Genomic DNA, 18609 nt, shown 5'->3' with positions numbered 1-18609 from the left:
TTCCAGTTGGATATACTGTTCGTACTGTTCCTGTTCATGTGGGCTCAGATGCAAGCTCTACAAAGTCTAATCGACCAGGTAAACTCCTGAAATGCTGTGGACCTTAATCACTTGCCTTTGCATAAGTTCTTAAATTCATGATCAATCTTCACAGAAACCAAATGGTCTGTGGATCCTAAAATCTTCTTTAAAGAGGGATTGGCCACCACTGAAGCTGTCAGCTCCGGTAGTTCTCTCCCAGCTCCTCGTCCTCCACCTGCACCATCCGGTCCTGTCCACTCTGGAGAAACTTCCAATGTTGTGAAGGAAGCTGAACTTGGGAATTACCAGCAGGAAGCAGAGGAACTTGGCTACCCAGATGACCATATGGGGTCTGCTCAAGGATTTGCAAGTTACCCTTTTGCAAACCCACTTCTGCCAGGTGTTAGGTTTGGGGGATACCCTAGTTTATATCCATACCCTTATCCAGTATTTGACTACAGGCTCCTGTATGGCCTGTACCCTCCTGGCACCTACAACACCTTCAGCAAAAACCATGAAAAGGGCAAGGACCACTATCAGGATGTCCACTACATTAAGGAGCATGGACATGTTGGTTCTGATGTTCCTAACACTCATGGCATTCCTGGTTCTGGGCAGCAGGAACAATATCCAAGTGCCCTCTAAAGTTGTGCTGATCATCTCATAAGTTTGGAAATAAATTTGTACATTACTTGTACATATAACTAAGTCTTTCAATCTTGCAGGTTAAACACTGTGGCCAGTTCTTAAAATAAAAACTTCAAAAGTACTTTGAGGAAATTTTGAATTACTCTGACATTAAAAGTGCATGTAGTAATCATTATGAAGCTTGAAATTTTCATGATTTTTAAATTCTTAACTTCACTTGTGAACTAACTGGCCTGGAAAAGAACTATATGTGTTGAGTTGTGTAGTTCAATTTTTAAAAATCTTTTAGGAATTGAATAATTCCCTGACTACTATGCTAAATTAAAATGCCAGATGGATTTAGAAAAGTTACCCATAAGGCTTCTAAATCCAATTCAGGTTTTTCCAAAAACATTGGTTTGGGCTAATGACAAAGTTTGAGTGTCCCCCTTGCTTTGTATCCACTGAGTAGTCCTGGGAGGAGAGTTCACAAAGTTCTGAATGAAAGTTGGCATGCATCTTTAGTGATCCCTGCAAAAGAGAGCAGCACCACCTGTGCTCATCCCACCACATAACAGTTTTCCATGTAATTTTTGAAATTAAACCAATTGATTTTAAAGGGGATCCTTATATGTAGAGCCATTACATTCAAAATTAAATGGTGTTTAAAATTTATTTACTATTCCATTTAATAAATGTTTCCATGAAATAAAAAAAATAAATCGTGGAAATAAACTGAACAATTATAATTTAAATTTTATTTCATTATTTATTTTTATTAATTTTTAAATTACTTGTTTAATTTTGAATGAAATGACTCTCCCATATAGCCTGCATCTGAAGCGTCTTTCGCAGGAACTGAACCCACTAAAACTACACATTTAATTCCAAAAACTCTGACGAATTATAAACGAATCAAATTGTAGGTTAATATCTTATCGTGCTCTTTGTAACACTGATGTCCTTGGTTTACACCTGTGGGAGGTTCGCGTAACGGACAAGTTTATGGTTGGACTGATCCAGTTTAGGAATAAAAGGGGGTTTCCAGAAAAATCATAAATGATTTTATCCGCTAATGTCCAACAAACAATTTGTAAAGTTTTTAATTCTGTGTAAAATGGGATTTATAATTTTTCTATTCCTGTGACGTACTTTGTATTCATATATTTATTTTTATTGGAGGGGTCTAAATTTGGGGCGCCCCCCTTCCTGACTTGTACCGACCCAAACAGCAAGGACCGTTACACACTCGGCGTGGCGCCATCGTACAGTAAGTGACGATGTTTTGAAAAGACCTATCATTTTCACATTTAACTGTGTACTTTTATATATACATTTTTTAAATCGTGACATGCTGCTTATTAAACTTAATAAATGTGTCAGCAGCCACCTTCCTTCTAGTTTATTGGTAAACAGGCTGAATTCTCGGGGTTTTTGTGGGTTTTTCTTTAATGGAAAGCTGTATTCAGGCAGGCTTACTCGAAGCGGTCTGCGTCCATTTTCTGACTTCGTAGGGCTTTTGGACCTGGAGGGAGCAGCTCTGAGACCAGCAGGCATCTGAATTGAGAGAGACCCGCCAGCCTTATTGTACAGTATACACTGGATGAACAATAAGTGGATTTTATAGACAATGGAGTCGCTGTAGATCACGTCACGTAAGTGTCTTCCTCCATGCAGACGCATCAGAAAAAAAAATACAACTTTGTACCCATGTGGTAAAATGTGGTGCAGCTGCTTCACCGCAGAGCATGTGTGTATACAGGCCTGTGGATTAGATATTAAACTCAATTATTTGATTAAAATAACATTTATTTTGTCTTTGTGTGGAGTGTGTGTGGCAGGTGTTTCTCACGTATCACTGATGTGGGTTTAAAGCTCTCACTTTGTATAAAATACAACACATTTCATGTGATACCAGGAGCTGCAGTGCAAGTAGCTCACTAACAGCTGCTTCATCACTTTTTTTGTGTGTGTGCTTTAACACCTAATGAGGATTAAAATGAGAAATAAAACATAACTTGGAATGAGAATAGCTGTATATATTGGGTAAACGTGCAGTTGTTACACTAGTGTTGAATGTTACATCAGTTGCAATAAGCCTACATGTTCTGATAATTGTCAAATTAGTGTTTTTTTTGTATGCATTTTTTTAATACCCTTTGTAATGATGACAGTTTTTAGTAGATTGTGCAGCAGTGTGGGAGCAAATTTTATGCAAGTGTGGCCAAGGCTTTATCAAGAAACAATTTTGTTTCTCAAACCTGGTACCTAAGAAGCATATTGCCCATTTCCTGAAAGTGGATTTCTGTATTTGTCTAGCAAACACTAATGTTATAGCAACAAAATGTTATAGTTTCTGTCATTATCAAGGCATGGATTCTACTCTTTACATAACAATATAGCTTACAAATTTGAAATGCATTGGGCAAACTCAAGCATAGAGGTGACCTATTGGTGAAATACACTTGAGATGTTATTTAACAAAAAATGTACATGCTATATAGTAACATTATGTTAATTATACTTCCCTATTTACTCTAACCTCAAATCTTCAATGCCACTTGCAGTCAACTGGGGTGGCACCTGGAAGAGCCAATCAAGTTAATTTGCCACCCTAGCCACCCCTCTGGCTCTGCCCCTGTTGTGCAGACCAACTTGGTAGATGATTTAACTACAAATAAACTGGAATGTATTTTCTCAGAGAATCTAAATATGTTTTCATTTGCTACTACCACCCCAAATTTTATGTCTGTAAATGTAAAACTGACTAAAATCTAAAAATTTTTGTGTTTCTATTGGTTGTGGCAACCATCTTGAATTGTGCTGACTCCAAATCAGCTGTAGATGTAGATCTGATTAATATTTTCTCCAAGTTTTATTAAAAATTGTCCTGTAATTCATGAGACATTTTGTTAACGCACACGCAGACAAAAACGTTATCTTTTGTCTTTGCCTTCTGGTGGCGGGCGATAACAAAATTAGCTTTTTTCTTAAAATATTTAAAGATGGAGTTGCTCTTTATCTGAAACCCTGCAGGAGTTTTATCTTTTTTCAAAACTGCGTCAGGCAACTGTTTTAAAGTACTTAGGATCTCTCGGATAAAAATAATCAACCTTAATTCAGATTGTCAAATACTTTTGTTGCTGGTTAGCCTTTTGTTTTAGGACCATGGTTTCTTTGTGGTGTTATACAACTTTCTATTTGTCTATGAAAGAGTTTGCGTTCTGTTATTCGCCAAGAAAAGGCGCCACTGGCAAAAGATGGTAAACCTGAAAATGAACATGTTGTTCCTAAACAGCATAGTGTATAATTTAAATAGACCCCTAATCAATGTGATGTCAGTGCACTGACAGTAGCTGACCAGGTTTAAAGCAAACTCATGAAAACATTTAAACATTAACCAGCTGGTGTTTAACTCTGATGTCATCGTTGCATTGATTTCCACATGTTCTACACCATATCACCCCCTCTTTGGCTCAAGTCGATCAAACTGACCTCAGTCCATTTTGTCCCCGTGCTTTGTTTGTCTCTATTTTAGCCTGGTTTTCAAAGAAATGTAAATATATCAAAATCTTGCCTTTTGCCTGTCAGAAAGTTGCTGATAATAGCAGTTTCCCGATGACACAAATGAGGAGTGACTTGGACTGCCGGTTACGCAAACGCCGAAATGCAAGTTTTTCCATCACTTCTGCATCATGGTATTGATTAAGATTTTCTAGAACTTAATCTTTTGTTGTAACATAACTTTGAACTAATTTAAATCATTTTTTTAAGTTCTAACAATGCGATCATCAGGAAAACTTAGGTCCTACCAACTAGAATAAACACATTTCTGTTTTTCAGTCGGGACCTTCAGTTATATAACACCATCCATACAGCGGAAGTGGATCTGATTCCAAAGGTTTGATCACTAGTCAGGCTAAATGTTGGCGTTTCTCAACCTTCAGGTCTTTGCAACCAGCTCAGGTTTACTAACATAATGTTGGCCTTTTTAAAAAAAAATTCAGATTAGAGACCATTTCTCTGTCAAGTTTAAAATCTTGTGAGATTTTCATAAAAAGAAACTTGGCTTTCTTTGTTCAAGAACCAAGAGTAGAAGTCCAGTTGTCTTGTACAACCTTCAATCATAAAAGGGTTGGGGATGAAAAATGCTAATTTAATTCAATTTGACCTTTATTTCAAGGCAGACAGTGTGAACTGTATTTTATCTTTTTAATTTGCCATCAAAACAGACCACTCATATAACCTCACCCCATCACAGAACAATGTTTGGATTTTAGTCTGTATGTATTGTTCATTTATTTTATTGATCTTATTATTAACTAATATTTAAAAACCAGGAAAATCCCACTGAGATCACAGATCTCTTTTGCAATTGAGGCCTGGGCAATAAAAAATGGTACAAAAGCATTACAACATTGTAAAAATGAGATTAAAACCGATATGTTTAATACAGAATCATCTTAAAAACATGTAGGTTTTCAGTTGTGCTCTAAAGTGCTATAGAGAGCTCGCTATTCTGACTAAGACTTGACTTGGACATGAAGACTGTTTTACAGTCTGGGATCCTGGACAGAGAACGTCCTGTTCTCCGATGAGAGCGAGGAACGACCAGGAGGCCTTGACCAGAAGAACTTATGGGTCCAGAAGGAGTGTAAGAGGTTGGAGCTGACTGATGTGAGTAGCTGCTGGGATGCTTAATAATTTGTAGACCAGAAGGAGTTTTAATCGAATCCTGAACGTTGCAGTGTAGTGAGATGAGCACAGGGCTGACACGAGAGCAAAATGAGTTCTTGATGAGACTTCTAGCTGCTGAATTTTGGATTTAACTGTACATGAGAAAGGATTAGATCAGTTTCTTTTCTGGCCCAGGCTACTCATCGTTCATTTCTTCCAAGAATGCGAGTTCTGGTATTTATATAAGTCTGCTCTGCGAGGGTAGAAATATTGTTCTATGCCATATTCTTTTACATTATTAGTGTTTAGCGTATATCTTAGATCTTTTAGTTTGGCGTTTGTTTAGTGTATATCTTGGATCCTTATTTACTGTTTCTTTTTATACTTGTATTTTGCTATTGTTGGGTGTAATTAGGACCCTGTGAACATAATTTCATTCCACCTCTTGTACCACATGTGGTGGAAACGACAAAGTTGACTTGAACTTGAATATTCAAACCCACTTCAGCTTTTCTTTTAGCAACACTTAATTCCCTTTTCCTCACTTTTTGACCACAGATCTGCCTTTTTTTAGAGGTTTCTATGATGAACTGGATGACAATTTACATAAAATGCGTGAGACTTACTGGTCTAGAAGAGTTAAGTAATAGTAGAGTGACATAAAACTGTAAACAATAGATTTGTATGTTGGCTTATTACATAGTGTTCATTGTATGGATGCACAATATTGAGCTTTGGATAACAATCAAAAAAGCAAATATATTTTTAGCTTTTTTTTTAATTATTAGTAAAGCAGAGGAAACTCAGTCAATTCTGTGAAGAAAAGCTTCAGAAAAGATTTAAGATATTTCATAAATCATTACTGTGCCCACTACCTTCTGTTTTAGCTTAGCTGACCAGTAAGATCAGTAATCGTATCTCCACCTTCAGATTAAAGCCAGGCATACTGGTAGACCTGTTGGACCCGGTCAGTCAGAGGAGACGCACTAGTAGGCCTTTTGCAATAAACAATAAATCGATTAATCGCATGATAAATGAAAATGATCATTTTCATTTATCGGCTCTTCACTGACCCCTCCCTTTCTCTTTTCTCTTTAAAATCCATTTTAACTGTCCAAAATTGTGTTTTTGGATCGTTAAAAGCAGCCAAGCTGAGAAGCTAAGCTAGAGTTAAGCTAACAGGCCGACCTCGGGGAACAAATTTCCGTCTTGTCGAAGCTCCAAAAATTCACGTATGCAACTTGTGCCTTAGTGTAAAAAGTAGTTTTTCTCTGCAAAAAGAAGTGAGAACTTGTTTTTTTATTATTAAAAGCTTTGTGTGAAAAATGCTATGCTAAAAAGCTCAAACCACACCAAATGGCTGCCATTTTGAGAACCGAAGCGAGACAGCCCATGTCACGTCAAGGGGCTTCCTTCCCATTTTTCTTAGAGAGACGCAGCTCGCTCCCTCACTATCCATCCTTCAGTTCAGTCTTATATTGCCATCCGGTGGTTGAAAAAAAGGTACTACTGTACATGCAAAACAAATTAACAAACATTTCTCCTTAAGTTTGACAATAATTACTAATTATTGTCAAATTCCAAACAATATTATCGTTTATCGCAATATTTTCTGAGACAATCACCCAGCAAAATTTGTTATCCTGACAGGCCTACACACTAGATCAGAGGAATAAAACATGGGATTTTTTTCCTTTACATATCTGCATCTAAATATTAAATGATTTGTGTGGCAGTTTACATGAATATTCTCTGTAAATGGTTTATTTACGATGTTAGTTTTTGACGAGCAAGTGTGAAGTTTATCTGTGACTGACAGGCGTGGTTTAACTTAAAGGAAATGGAGCCGGTAGTTGTAGAAGCAACCATTGGATCCATTCGATCTTCAAACAACATTATTGATGGCCGAGTCCATTTTCAGAAGTGGACTATTGACACATGCGTTATCAGCACTCCAAGTAGTTTCACCACCCCTGTAGCTATTGTAGATATTCACACCATTGTGAACATTGTAAAAATTCTTGAACTTTTGGGTTTAGTTGATCAGCACGAGCAACAGATTGTGTGTTTTGTTGTTTAACTTTTTTTTGGACGGTAGCTGTTTCTCCTTTTAGTCGAAGGAATAAATCTTTGTGTGCGGTGGCTTTAAGAGAAACTGGTGTTCTATTTTATAATAAAATCGTGCCAGAATGCATGTTTAACCTATGGTGGCACTAATTTGTCAATGAAGAGAAGTCATGTGTTGTGAGACGTTTGCGGATGTTTGCACCTCAAGGCTACACGAACACACGAGGACATGCGTGGGGGTGGTCATGCCGGTGTCAAAACTTGGTTTTAGGAAGTAAGTCCAAGCTTGCTGGCATGCAAAGAAAGTTGTCTTGTGATGAAGCGATCATGGGGTAAAACATGCAATTTGTGGGTGTAGAGGTGGTGTGCTAGTACGACTTCCAGTTGTAATTTTTAATGCTTCCTCAGCTAAATGCAAAACTTTCCTTCAACAACCAAAATCCCACATTTTGACACGTGTTGAAAGAAGCTGCAGAAATGTTTTGCTTTATAGTAACTGTTAAATATTTGTATCCATCCTGAGCAGGTAAATCAAACTAAAGTAAGATGTGATGTTTATAAATGGATAATCAGTTTATTTTAAGCAGTTTATCTGCAAAAGGTATAAGAATACTTTGTTTTTTTAATTATTTTGTTTTCTAATGAGATTGGTAAAGCTTGTAAATAGTTGGGCCTTCTTGTGATGCAGTCTTACATCTCTATTTATATAAATTCCAACTTTTCATACTGATATTTCCATGAAGTTTTCAGGTCAAAATTTATAACTCTTGTTGACAAAGTCCCATTTTTGTTGTACAAATGGGAATAAAATGCATAAAAATATTTGTACAGGTTTCTTATTTTCACTTGTTTAATGAAGCCCCAGTCTTTTAAGTTTATTTTCACCTTGATTCAGTCATTAACCACAGTTGCCTTTTATGATCAAATGTTTATTTGCTGTTAAACTTGCACGTTCGTTTTCTCAGGATCAAAGTTCTAATTTTAGCACCGTACTTTTATGTTGCTGCTTTCATTTGTTATATTTTTTTGCATTTTGAAACGTGTTTTACTTTTGCAACAAAAGCTTTTTTAAACGCGTGTTTTGAGTTCACAGCCGCTGTTTGAAAATGCTACGTAAATCAGATTAAGACATTTCACCAGATTGATACAAAATATTGCCTAATGAGAACTTAATTAGATTAACATTTAAAGTTGTCACATCTACATATTGAATGAGCAGTGATTTTTATATCTTGGTGTGTGTGCCCTGAGATTAAAGCAGAGTCAGAGTTGTATCGGTGCATGTCGCCTAAAAAGTAGCTTTAAATACAACATTTAATTGGGAACTATTTTATTTTATCTTTTTGCAGAACTGTTAACGAATACAGACTTGTAGTAATTTAAAATAAACCTAGAAATTTCTTAATTTGTCTGCTGCTGCACAGCAGAGACAGACAATACCTGTTCTCTGTTATTGAATCTCTGGACAGATTTTAATGAAACGCTCATAAAGTTATTGTATTTACATCTACAACTGATTTAACCTTTGGATTCATCCACATAAAAGATGGCTGCCACAGCCAAGTGGGTCTGAAAAACACACTAAAATGGCTTTAACTTGCTCAGTTTTACAGGTGTTGAGCTAAAATTTGGTGTGGTGGAAGCTGAAAGTCATTCTCAACACATATTCTGAGGGTGACATTTTATTATCATGCTTGTGGCTTAACAGTATTTTAGGATTTAACCAAGTTGACTTTGTTGTTTTCTAACATGAAGTGATCTTAGTCTAAAATGTATAAAAGAATGTGGGCGTTGTTTAACCCCTTTTGTAATTTGACAATATTTATAAAACAAAAGTGATATATGTATATATATATATATATATATATATATATATAATATAATTTTTTTCTGTTGAGAAGCTGTTAGCATCGTGGAAAGCTTCGACTCACTGCAGCATCCTTTATCAGAGTTTCTATCCTCAAATGAACCTGACTTTGACAAAGTGAGTCGGTCAGCATTTCTGTGAGTCATGTGACCTCTTGGCTGAACCAGCGTGTTGGGTCCCACCTCATCCACATCTGGAACATGTCTCATAGATCTTGTTGCTTCACCGTTTGGCTTGTCAGGAATGCAGCAATGTTTTTTTGTTTTTTTTTTAACAGCCACCAGCACCCGGAGGCCAGGGTTGTTGTGTAGTTTTTTTTTGTTTTTTTTTCTGCAGAGCAGTGAGTGGTTGAGGCAGCAGAGAAACATTGGCCAAGGAAAGGAAAGGAAGGAGGGGTTAGTGGGGTAGGGAAGAGGAAGAGTTGGTCTATTTAAAGCAAAACTACGATCACAGAAGAGTTGTAAACGTGGAGAGGTATTGGAAAGACCCTCTGCATTCTGATTACCAAACAACAGTAAGCAATGTGCTCTTATTTTGAAGGATAGTTTTAGGCATATTTGTGGGTTTTCGATTTTCATCTGTTAAAATGTGTTTTGCAACATACGTTTTTTTTTTTTTTTTTTAAGAAAGAAAAAATGTTTTTAGTTCCATTTAATGCAGCTTCAGACTGTTCCATCTGATGTCTCCTACAGGATTACTACGTATTCATAAAATGAGCAACGTTTTCACTGCTTTGTTTTAAATCTTCATTCGCACTAAGAACAAAGTGTTTTCTGTCTTTTATTTCTAAAGGATTCAGGGGTGAAGGCTGAAGCTGCCTGTGTGAGTGAGTTTGTGTTCATCGATGCAGGTGAAGACGTAGTGATTGTGGATTTCCTGTCAGCGAGTGCTTGTGTGTGAGTGACGATGGAGAACAAGCTGTCGGTGCGACGCTGCCTCACCTTTGTCACGGGGCTGTTGGAGTGTCTCTGCTTCGCTGGAGCTGTGTTTGGATGGGCTTCTCTCGTTTTTATCCTCAAGGAGGACGGCTATTTCGCCTCTCTGTGTGTCAATGGCACAGAAATCAACGGCACACAGTCTTTAGGTAAAGCTGCACCGTAATCTTCATCACGTTGAAGTCTAAATGGATTAATATTAAAAAATTGTGAGTCCTCTAGCACACTTATTTAAACATTCCTCATGGTTTCTTTCTGTCTTTTTATATTTTCTGCAGACTGCAGCGCTCAGGATGAACAGTTCTCACTTATTTTTACCATCGCTTCCTTTATGAACAATTTCCTGACACTGCCCAACGGGTTCCTCTTTGATCACTTCGGTACTACAGTGACTCGGCTCTATGGCATGTGAGTACACCTCGACTCAAAAACATCTGTACATCGATCAGCAGACTGTTCTATCTTCAGCACCGTGCAAAAGCCCTGAGTGACTCCTTTCTTTTATAATTTGCTTCCAGAGAGTCTCACATGTTGATCAATAACTCCTCAGGCTTTCTGAAGATGTTTGAACAGTTTTCTTTGGACTTCAGCTGCTTGTTGTCATTCACATTCTGTCCAGTACCTGACTATTTGCATAAAACAGATTTATTTATTTATTTATTGCTCCATTAAGACAAGACTTCATATATACTGTTCCTCCACTGATAGTTTATTTTAGGCCTGGCACTTCTTTTGTCCTCAACTTTCCTCATTCTTAGGCACCACACGGCAAGGACTGGGCAGAAAACAAGTTAAAATAAAACCAGAATCTAAAGAAAACTTGTGAAATATATTTTGAAAGCCTTTAATAACTACTGATCAATAATACTTTAATAGATTATGATAAAGTCTGGATTTCTTTGCATTTCTTTGAGCTGTGTTTGTTGGCAGCTAGTTGGAGAACATTAGTGAAAAAGTCTCCAAAAGGTTTCAAAACATTTGTGAGGACTCTCACTGTTCTCGCACGAGTTGCATCAAACTTTTATCATGAGGGTCTTCAGCTCGTCTCCATAGCATGAGAGCTGTTTTTGACTCCTACATGGGAGCTCTCCTCTGACTGAAAACATCTAAGACTCATGCCTAGGTCTAAAAAACATGCCAAGGATAAAACATAATTTAAAAAATCTGGTTCAAATCTGTCTGTCTTGGTCTCTAAAGTTTCTTCCAGCAGATTAAACCATAAAAATGTGTTGTTTGTCAAGCAGAACCCAGAATTTTGGACAATCACAAGAAGCTTGAGGAAAAAACTAAAGATTAAAAAAATGAAAAGCCTTGAGGCAGCAAATCAATACAAAATGACAAATAACTGAAGTAGACATGGATAAATAAATAGATATAAATGGACTGGGGCTGATCAAATGAGTAGGGACACCGGAGCAACATGTCTACAAATAACTGGTATAAGCAGGTGGGCAGAGCCGCAGAGTGAAGACTGATGATGGAACATTATTGATGATGGCTGGAGGGAGCCAAAAGAATGAAATGAACACAAAAAACATCAAACATTGTAGGAAATGAGATCAAAATAAACCTCAAGACAAGAAAACTAAGCACTAACTAGAGACATTAACATTTCCTGCAAAAATGCAGTGTAAATGCTTATTGCTGAATAACTTGCTGAAAAACAGCTGAAATTACCTAATAAAACATTCTCAAATTTAGCTGAAATGGAAGACTAAGCCTAATTTAGCAGAAGACAACAGAAAAAACACATATTTGCTGGTTTAGGTTTAAATGAGCAGAAATAAGCACAAAAATTAGGAACTTGGCTAAAAAAAAAAGCTGAAATTAGTAAAAAAAAAAAAAAATAGCAGAAAAGTAGCTGAAAATGCAGAACGAAGCTTAAACTACCAGAAGGAAGCAGAAAGAGCTTAAATGAGCTCCAAAAATGTGGAATTAACTGAAAATGCTACTTGACACATGCAGATCAATCTGCATTATGCAAGCTTACAGAACACCCCTGCTTTATAACTTGAATCCCACACTCCTTGTTTCTTTGACTTGAGAAAGCTCCTCGGATGAGAAGCGAAATGTCTTCAGTTACAAATAAAGTTTTGTTTTTAACCTTTGTTTTAATTTACCATGTCCTGCATGACTGAGAATCTTCATCAGCGTAAAACCAAGATCCTGTTTTCCCATAAATAATACTAAACTGTTGCTTCTTGGTTTTAACCTTGTCTTAAAATTTTAACTTGCAGCTTCCACACTGAAATTTCAATCCTCTTATTAATAGTTAGGAGGAATAAGGAGACAAAGAATCAACCAGAAACCCAATAATAGGTTGTTCATTAGTATAAAAGTGTGAAACGAGTTTTAAGTTTTAACCATTAGTTTTCCTAAATGCATCATTTGTGCAGTGGCAAGAGGTTGGATGGTTAAAACCAAATGAAAACAGGAAGTTAGTTTAAAAATAAAAAGTTAAAAACAATGTTATGCTTTCTACTTGGATTATATGACGTGGGACTGATGGATATTTAAAAACAATAAACTCTTTTTAGTTGTTTTGTATCATTTCACCTTGTAGAGAACTTCATGGTCACTAAACCCCGATAACAGCGGTCACATCTTAGTGTTTCACAGGAGGAAAAACACTAATTTTAAACATTGTATTCATCTATTCATTCAGAGTCTTCCAGATGATGAAACTTACTCAGGAACTGTTCTTAAGCCAATCATTACTTGATGAAAGTTTCATTAAAACCAGGATGAATGTTTGTTGCTTTGTTTTCGGGATACAAATATAATACTAGGCTTTGTACAATGCCTTGTGAAAGTATTCGTAAAGTATTTTTAACAAATAAAAAACTGAAAAGTGGGGCGTGCAATATTATTCGGCCCCTTTACTTTCAGTGCAGCAAACTCACTCCAGAAGTTCAGTGAGGATCTATGAATGATCCAATGTTGTCCCAAATGACTGATGATGATAAATAGAATCCACCTGTGTGTAATCAAGTCTCTTTATGTATAAATGCACCTGCTCTGTGATAGTCTCAGGGTTCTGTTCAAAGTGCAGAGAACATCATGAAGACCAAGGAACACACCAGGCAGGTCCGAGATACTGTTGTGGAGAAGTTTAAAGCCAGATTTGGATACAAAAAGATTTCCCAAGCTTTAAACATCCCAAGGAGCACTGTGCAAGCAATCATATTGAAATGGAAGGAGTATCAGACCACTGCAAATCTACCAAGACCCGGCCGTCCCTCTAAACTTTCTTCTCGAACAAGGAGAAGACTGATCAGAGATGCAGCCAAGAGGCCCATGATCACTCTAGATGAACTGCAGAGATCTACAGCTGAGGTGGGAGAGTCTGTCCATAGGACAACAATCAGTCGTACACTGCACAAATCTGGCCTTTATGGAAGAGTGGCAAGAAGAAAGCCATTTCTCAAAGATATCCATAAAAAGTGTTTAAAGTTTGCCACAAGCACCTGGGAGACACACCAAACATGTGGAACATGTGCTCTGGTCAGATGAAACCAAAATCCAACTGTTTGGCCACAATGCAAAACGATATGTTTAGCGTAAAAGCAACACAGCTCATCACCCTGAACACACCGTCCCCACTGTCAAACATGGTGGTGGCAGCATCATGGTTTGGGCCTGCTTTTCATCAGCAGGGACAGAGAAGATGGTCAGAATTGATGAGAAGATGGATGGGGCCAAATACAGGACCATTCTGGAAGAAAACCTGTTTGAGTCTGCAAGAGACCTGAGACTGGGACGGAGATTTATCTTCCAACAAGACACTGATCCAAAACATAAAGCCAAATCTACAATAGAATGGTTCACAAATAAACATATCCAGGTGTTGGAATGGCCAAGTCAAAGTCCAGACCTGAATCCAATCGAGAATCTGTGGAAAGAGCTGAAGACTGCTGTTCACAAACGCTCTCCATCCAACCTCACTGAGCTCGAGCTGTTTTGCAAGAAAGAATGTTCAGTGTCTCCATGTGCAAAACTGATAGAGACAAACCCCAAGAGACTTGCAGCTGGAACTGCAGCAAAAGGCGGCGCTACAAAGTATTAACGCAAGGGTGCCGAATGATATTGCACGCCCCACTTTTCAGTTTCTTATTTGTTAAAAAAGTTTGACGCATCCAATAAATTTCATTCCACTTCATGACTGTGTCCCACTTGTTGATATTTTTTTTTTTGTTGACTTGTTGTTGATTTTTCACAAAATTTTTTATATCTTTATGTTTGAAACCTGAAATGAGGCAAAAGGTTGAAAAGTTCAAGGGGGCCTAATACTTTCACAAAGCCCTGTATTTTCCTCCAGTTCCACCTTCTTGTTCAAATAAATACTTGATAAGAAATGTTAAAACTGGACTGAACTGCACATGGTGTGAGCACACAGCAAAACAAAGGTATGGTCAAGTGAGAAAGCTGCATATACTGAGAAACAAACAATGGAGACAAAACAGGTCATTTCAACCAAAATGTTTTAACAGAACATGAAAAGAAAAGACAAAGTTACAGGCACAGACAAAAGACGGTTAGTGTTTTTAGTCAAACCTTAAAAATAGCATTATGCACAATCTCCTGGAATGATACATCACGCCCAGAGTGTGTGTTGTTAATGACTCCGCTACTATATCTCATTTTAGCCCAATATCTGTAAAACTGACTGTTAGTCGTGTTTGTGTTGGTTAATGTGGATTTGCTTTGGTTGGCCATCTTCTGTTGGATTAATAAAATAAAATAAATCATCATAGATAAACATTTATTACTTACCTTTTTAATTAGTATTGGTCCAATAGTTCATTAGCTATTTTCATACCAGACAGACACATTCAAGCACAAACTTACTTGGAACAGTTTTTCTACAGATTTAGATTTTTATACTTCTGTTTTTTGTGACTGAATAAATGTGTGGATCAGGATATTTTAGTTGTGATTCAATAACTTTTGTTGGTTTGGGTTAAATTGGACACAACTTCAGCATCATGTTAGGAAGTCCTGTTGTTAAAAAAAAAAAAAAAACAGACAGCAAACCCTTTGTGTTCATTTACTGTCCTCTGGCTCCAACTGGAAGTTTCAGAATAATTGTGATTAGCTGACTGTATTTTTAGACGTGTTAAGTTCTGTACAAGCTGCCCATGCTTGATTAGAAAAGACTAAAACAAGTTTCTTAATATTTGGTGAGTTTTTTTATTTATATTATGCAGCAGTTTAACTAAGTACCTTTGTTCATGACCATTATTCTATATTTTTGGTAGCTAAGCTTGTGAGTAAACTTAATCCTGTGTGTCTCTGGTATATTTCTGAGGAATTCCTGAATCTGGTTGCTTCAAATAATGTTTGTTTTCTCAGAGGGCAGAGTCAGGATACTGAAGTCCTGTAGGGACGGAGAGGAGAGGAATTTGTATTGTTTGGTTGTGAATGTGGATAAATCTACTGCTGTGAAGGTAAAAGAGAGACTGAGCTTAAGAAGAGGCACATCAGGATGTGAAATTCTCAGAGGTAGCTGTGGTCTCCAGGAAGCAGCAGTAGTTCGATGTAGTTTACTGGACAGCTGGACACGCGTGTTTGGTGAGGACAAAGAAGTAAACGAGAAAAACAGACAGGAAAGTTTGTGAAACGTCAGGAGGCAGCTGCAAAATTTATTTAAACTTTTATTTCTTAGTTAGAACTTGCTGAAAAACGGCTGAAATTAGCTAATCAAATGCACTCAAATGTAGCTGAAATGGAAGACTACTTTAGCAGAAGACAGCAGAAAGAACACATATTTGCTGATGTAGGTTTAAATAAGCAGAAATGAGCACAAAAATTAGGAAATTAGCTAAAAAAAAACAACCTGAAATTAGCAGCTGAGGAAACGGCTGAAAATAGCAGAAAAAAGTTTACATTTGCACAAGGAAGCTGAAAGAAGCTGAACCAGAACAAAATGTGAAAGGAGCAGTAAAAGGTTGTAAATAGATCTAAAGATTTGAAGGATGTAAAATGAGCTCAATTCATTAACTAAGAGAAAAAAATGTCAGAAAAGGCTAAATATTTCAAAAAGCTAAAGATGCACCATGTGTAGACGCACATTGTAATATTTAAAACCCTTCACTGCACAGATCATATGAAAAAGATGTTCTCAGCCACAGAGATCTTTAACCCTACAGCTGCCTTTGGGTCAAAATTACACAAGGCCTCAGTGTTAAGACACTTTGACCCAAGTGCAGCAGGAGGGTTGAGGCATTCTGCATTCTAAAGGTTTTTATGGTGGTTTAATTTGAGAGGTATTTTATGGTGGTTTAATTTGAGAGGTACAATAAATTTGGAGATAAATCCACAAAAGCCCTCTTTAAAAGATCATAATTTATTTTGGTCTCACTGAAACCACTTTTTAATCGCCAAAGGCAAAAGGGCAATGGATAATGTTTTTCGTCCCGTCAATGTGCGCTCATTCGTCTGTTCTGTTAGCAAATTCTCTCATGAACCAGAGGACAATTAATGAAACTTTGATAAAGTAATCATTGGAAATGCTTCTTCAACAGACCTTAAGAAACACAAAAATGGCTACAACTCAAACAATTTTATAGACATTGATCCACTCCGAGTGCATGAGCTAGTTCAAAACATCCTTCACAAGGTTAGAACACAACAGCCATTTCTCATCATGTGCTCTCTTTCAAGGAAGGCTATCATTTGCTATAAAAATACTTGTTTGATTCGTGCTTGAAGGGGAATTCAAGGTCATTTTGTTCAGCTGACTGTTGAAAGAATAAAGCTGGATAGATAAAATGATTTGGTGAAAGTTCAGTACAGTTTGTGATGAAAGAATGTGAGAAGGTTTTGTTTATTTCATGTTTCAAACGCCTCGGACTCCCTTAATACCTCGTATAATTTGAAATCTGTATAAAAAACACACTGGTTGTGTTTTTACCCATAAATCCATAGGCGCTCACTAAGTCTACCCATGTGTTTCTCCTAAAAGAGGGTGGAAGATAAATAAAGAGCCGAGGAATGAATAACTCAACACGAGGAGTTAGGTGGAGACGAGGATAAAATGTGATTAATACCACCCCAAAAAAGGAAATTAAAGTCGGCTGAAAGGAGACATCGTGATTTGGAGTTCGCTGAGGCTTTGTGTTCTTTGGGTCACATGTTTTCTTAAGTGCTATAAATGTTTTTTTTTTTTTATCTATCTTACGATGTATAATTTTTTTTTTAAAAGACCACTTCTCGGTTTCCCTTCAGATTTCTTTACACCATGGGGACCCTGTTGGTGGCGTTCTCTTCATCAGGTGAAAAACTAAATAATGTTTTTTCTAAACCACATAAAAACCCTGAAAATTAAATTAAAAAATGCATTAAAATTATTTGTTCTGAATTTTCTTTATTCCCACCAGCTCTCGCCTCCTTGCTCTTCCCGGCTCTCTCCCTCCTGGCCGTGGGAGGAATCTTATTTCTGCTGACAAACATGCAGGTACTCCAGATTAGACTATTCATATCAATACTCTGTAGTCTTCTGTGTAGTTTGGTACTGTCAGTGTCATCAGTCAAACTTTATGTTAAATATATTTTAAAGGTGCTCTTTATACCATACAACATGCTGTAAGACATGTAACATCTCCTGCACCTGCTGTGTTGAACAAGTCTGGAAATTTAAGGCTGCTGGTCGTTCGTTGTGTTTTCTCTTTGCCTTTGGGTGGTAAAAGACTAACAGATCATCCTTCCAGTCCTAAACATTCAACATGGAGGCCACTGAGGCAACAGTTACATTTCCTGAAACAGGTTAAACCAAACAGTACAGACTCAATAATCAGGCCAAACAAGTCATACTGTACACAACTCTGTCACCTCTCCCTTCTCTGGTCTCCGCCAGCTAGCAGCACAGTGAGGTAACGTTTAACGCAGCACCATCTGAAGCCTAATTAGGAGTATTATGGAGGTCATATAATCTAGTTGATGGAAGCTCTAATCCCAACACTGGAAACAAGAAAATGTGTCTGCATCCTCAGAACAAGTGGCAAAATAATGCAAGAATCGGACTGAGACTCGGTCGATTCTTACTTTAAATGACTCGGATCTGTATAGAACAGGGCCAGTCAACTGGCGGCTGTGGGTGACTGACTTCTGTCCAGCCCACCAATGACTTAATTTGTTTTTTAATTATTATTGTTTCTTTGGGGGATGTCAGTGTTTGGGTTTTATTTATTGCATTTATGATTCCATGCAATAAAACAAACCAATTTAAAAGGTAACAGCTCATTGTAATACTTGGTTAATTTACATAACGACTTTAGTTACAATAGTCCCTCATTTATCGCGTGCGATCCGTACCCTGAAGCCCGGCGATAAGTGAAAACCCGTGAAGTAGGAATAGTAGTACAAGCAGTAAGTAGTAGTTTTTTTATTTTTTATTTTATGTATATATATATATAT

General features: G+C 37.1%; 1 protein-coding gene across 1 annotated transcript in view; it reads left to right on the top strand.

Moving 5' to 3' along the window:
• Positions 1 to 9719: 9719 nt before the first annotated feature.
• Positions 9720 to 18609, top strand: part of slc43a3b (solute carrier family 43 member 3b) — an 18453-nt gene continuing 9563 nt past the window's right edge. The window contains exons 1-5 of the mRNA XM_037675839.1: positions 9720 to 9773; positions 10052 to 10343; positions 10473 to 10602; positions 17422 to 17468; positions 17574 to 17650. Of these exons, the coding sequence (XP_037531767.1) occupies positions 10166 to 10343; positions 10473 to 10602; positions 17422 to 17468; positions 17574 to 17650 (432 nt within the window). The 5' untranslated portion in view covers positions 9720 to 9773; positions 10052 to 10165. The remainder of the gene's footprint in view (positions 9774 to 10051; positions 10344 to 10472; positions 10603 to 17421; positions 17469 to 17573; positions 17651 to 18609) is intronic.

Source organism: Nematolebias whitei, chromosome 4 (genome assembly GCF_014905685.2).
Source record: "Nematolebias whitei isolate Nwh7 chromosome 4, NemWhi1, whole genome shotgun sequence".
NCBI lineage: Eukaryota > Metazoa > Chordata > Actinopteri > Cyprinodontiformes > Rivulidae > Nematolebias > Nematolebias whitei.
Note: the sequence above shows the minus strand (reverse complement) of the source record. Positions and strands in the feature narration are given on the sequence as shown.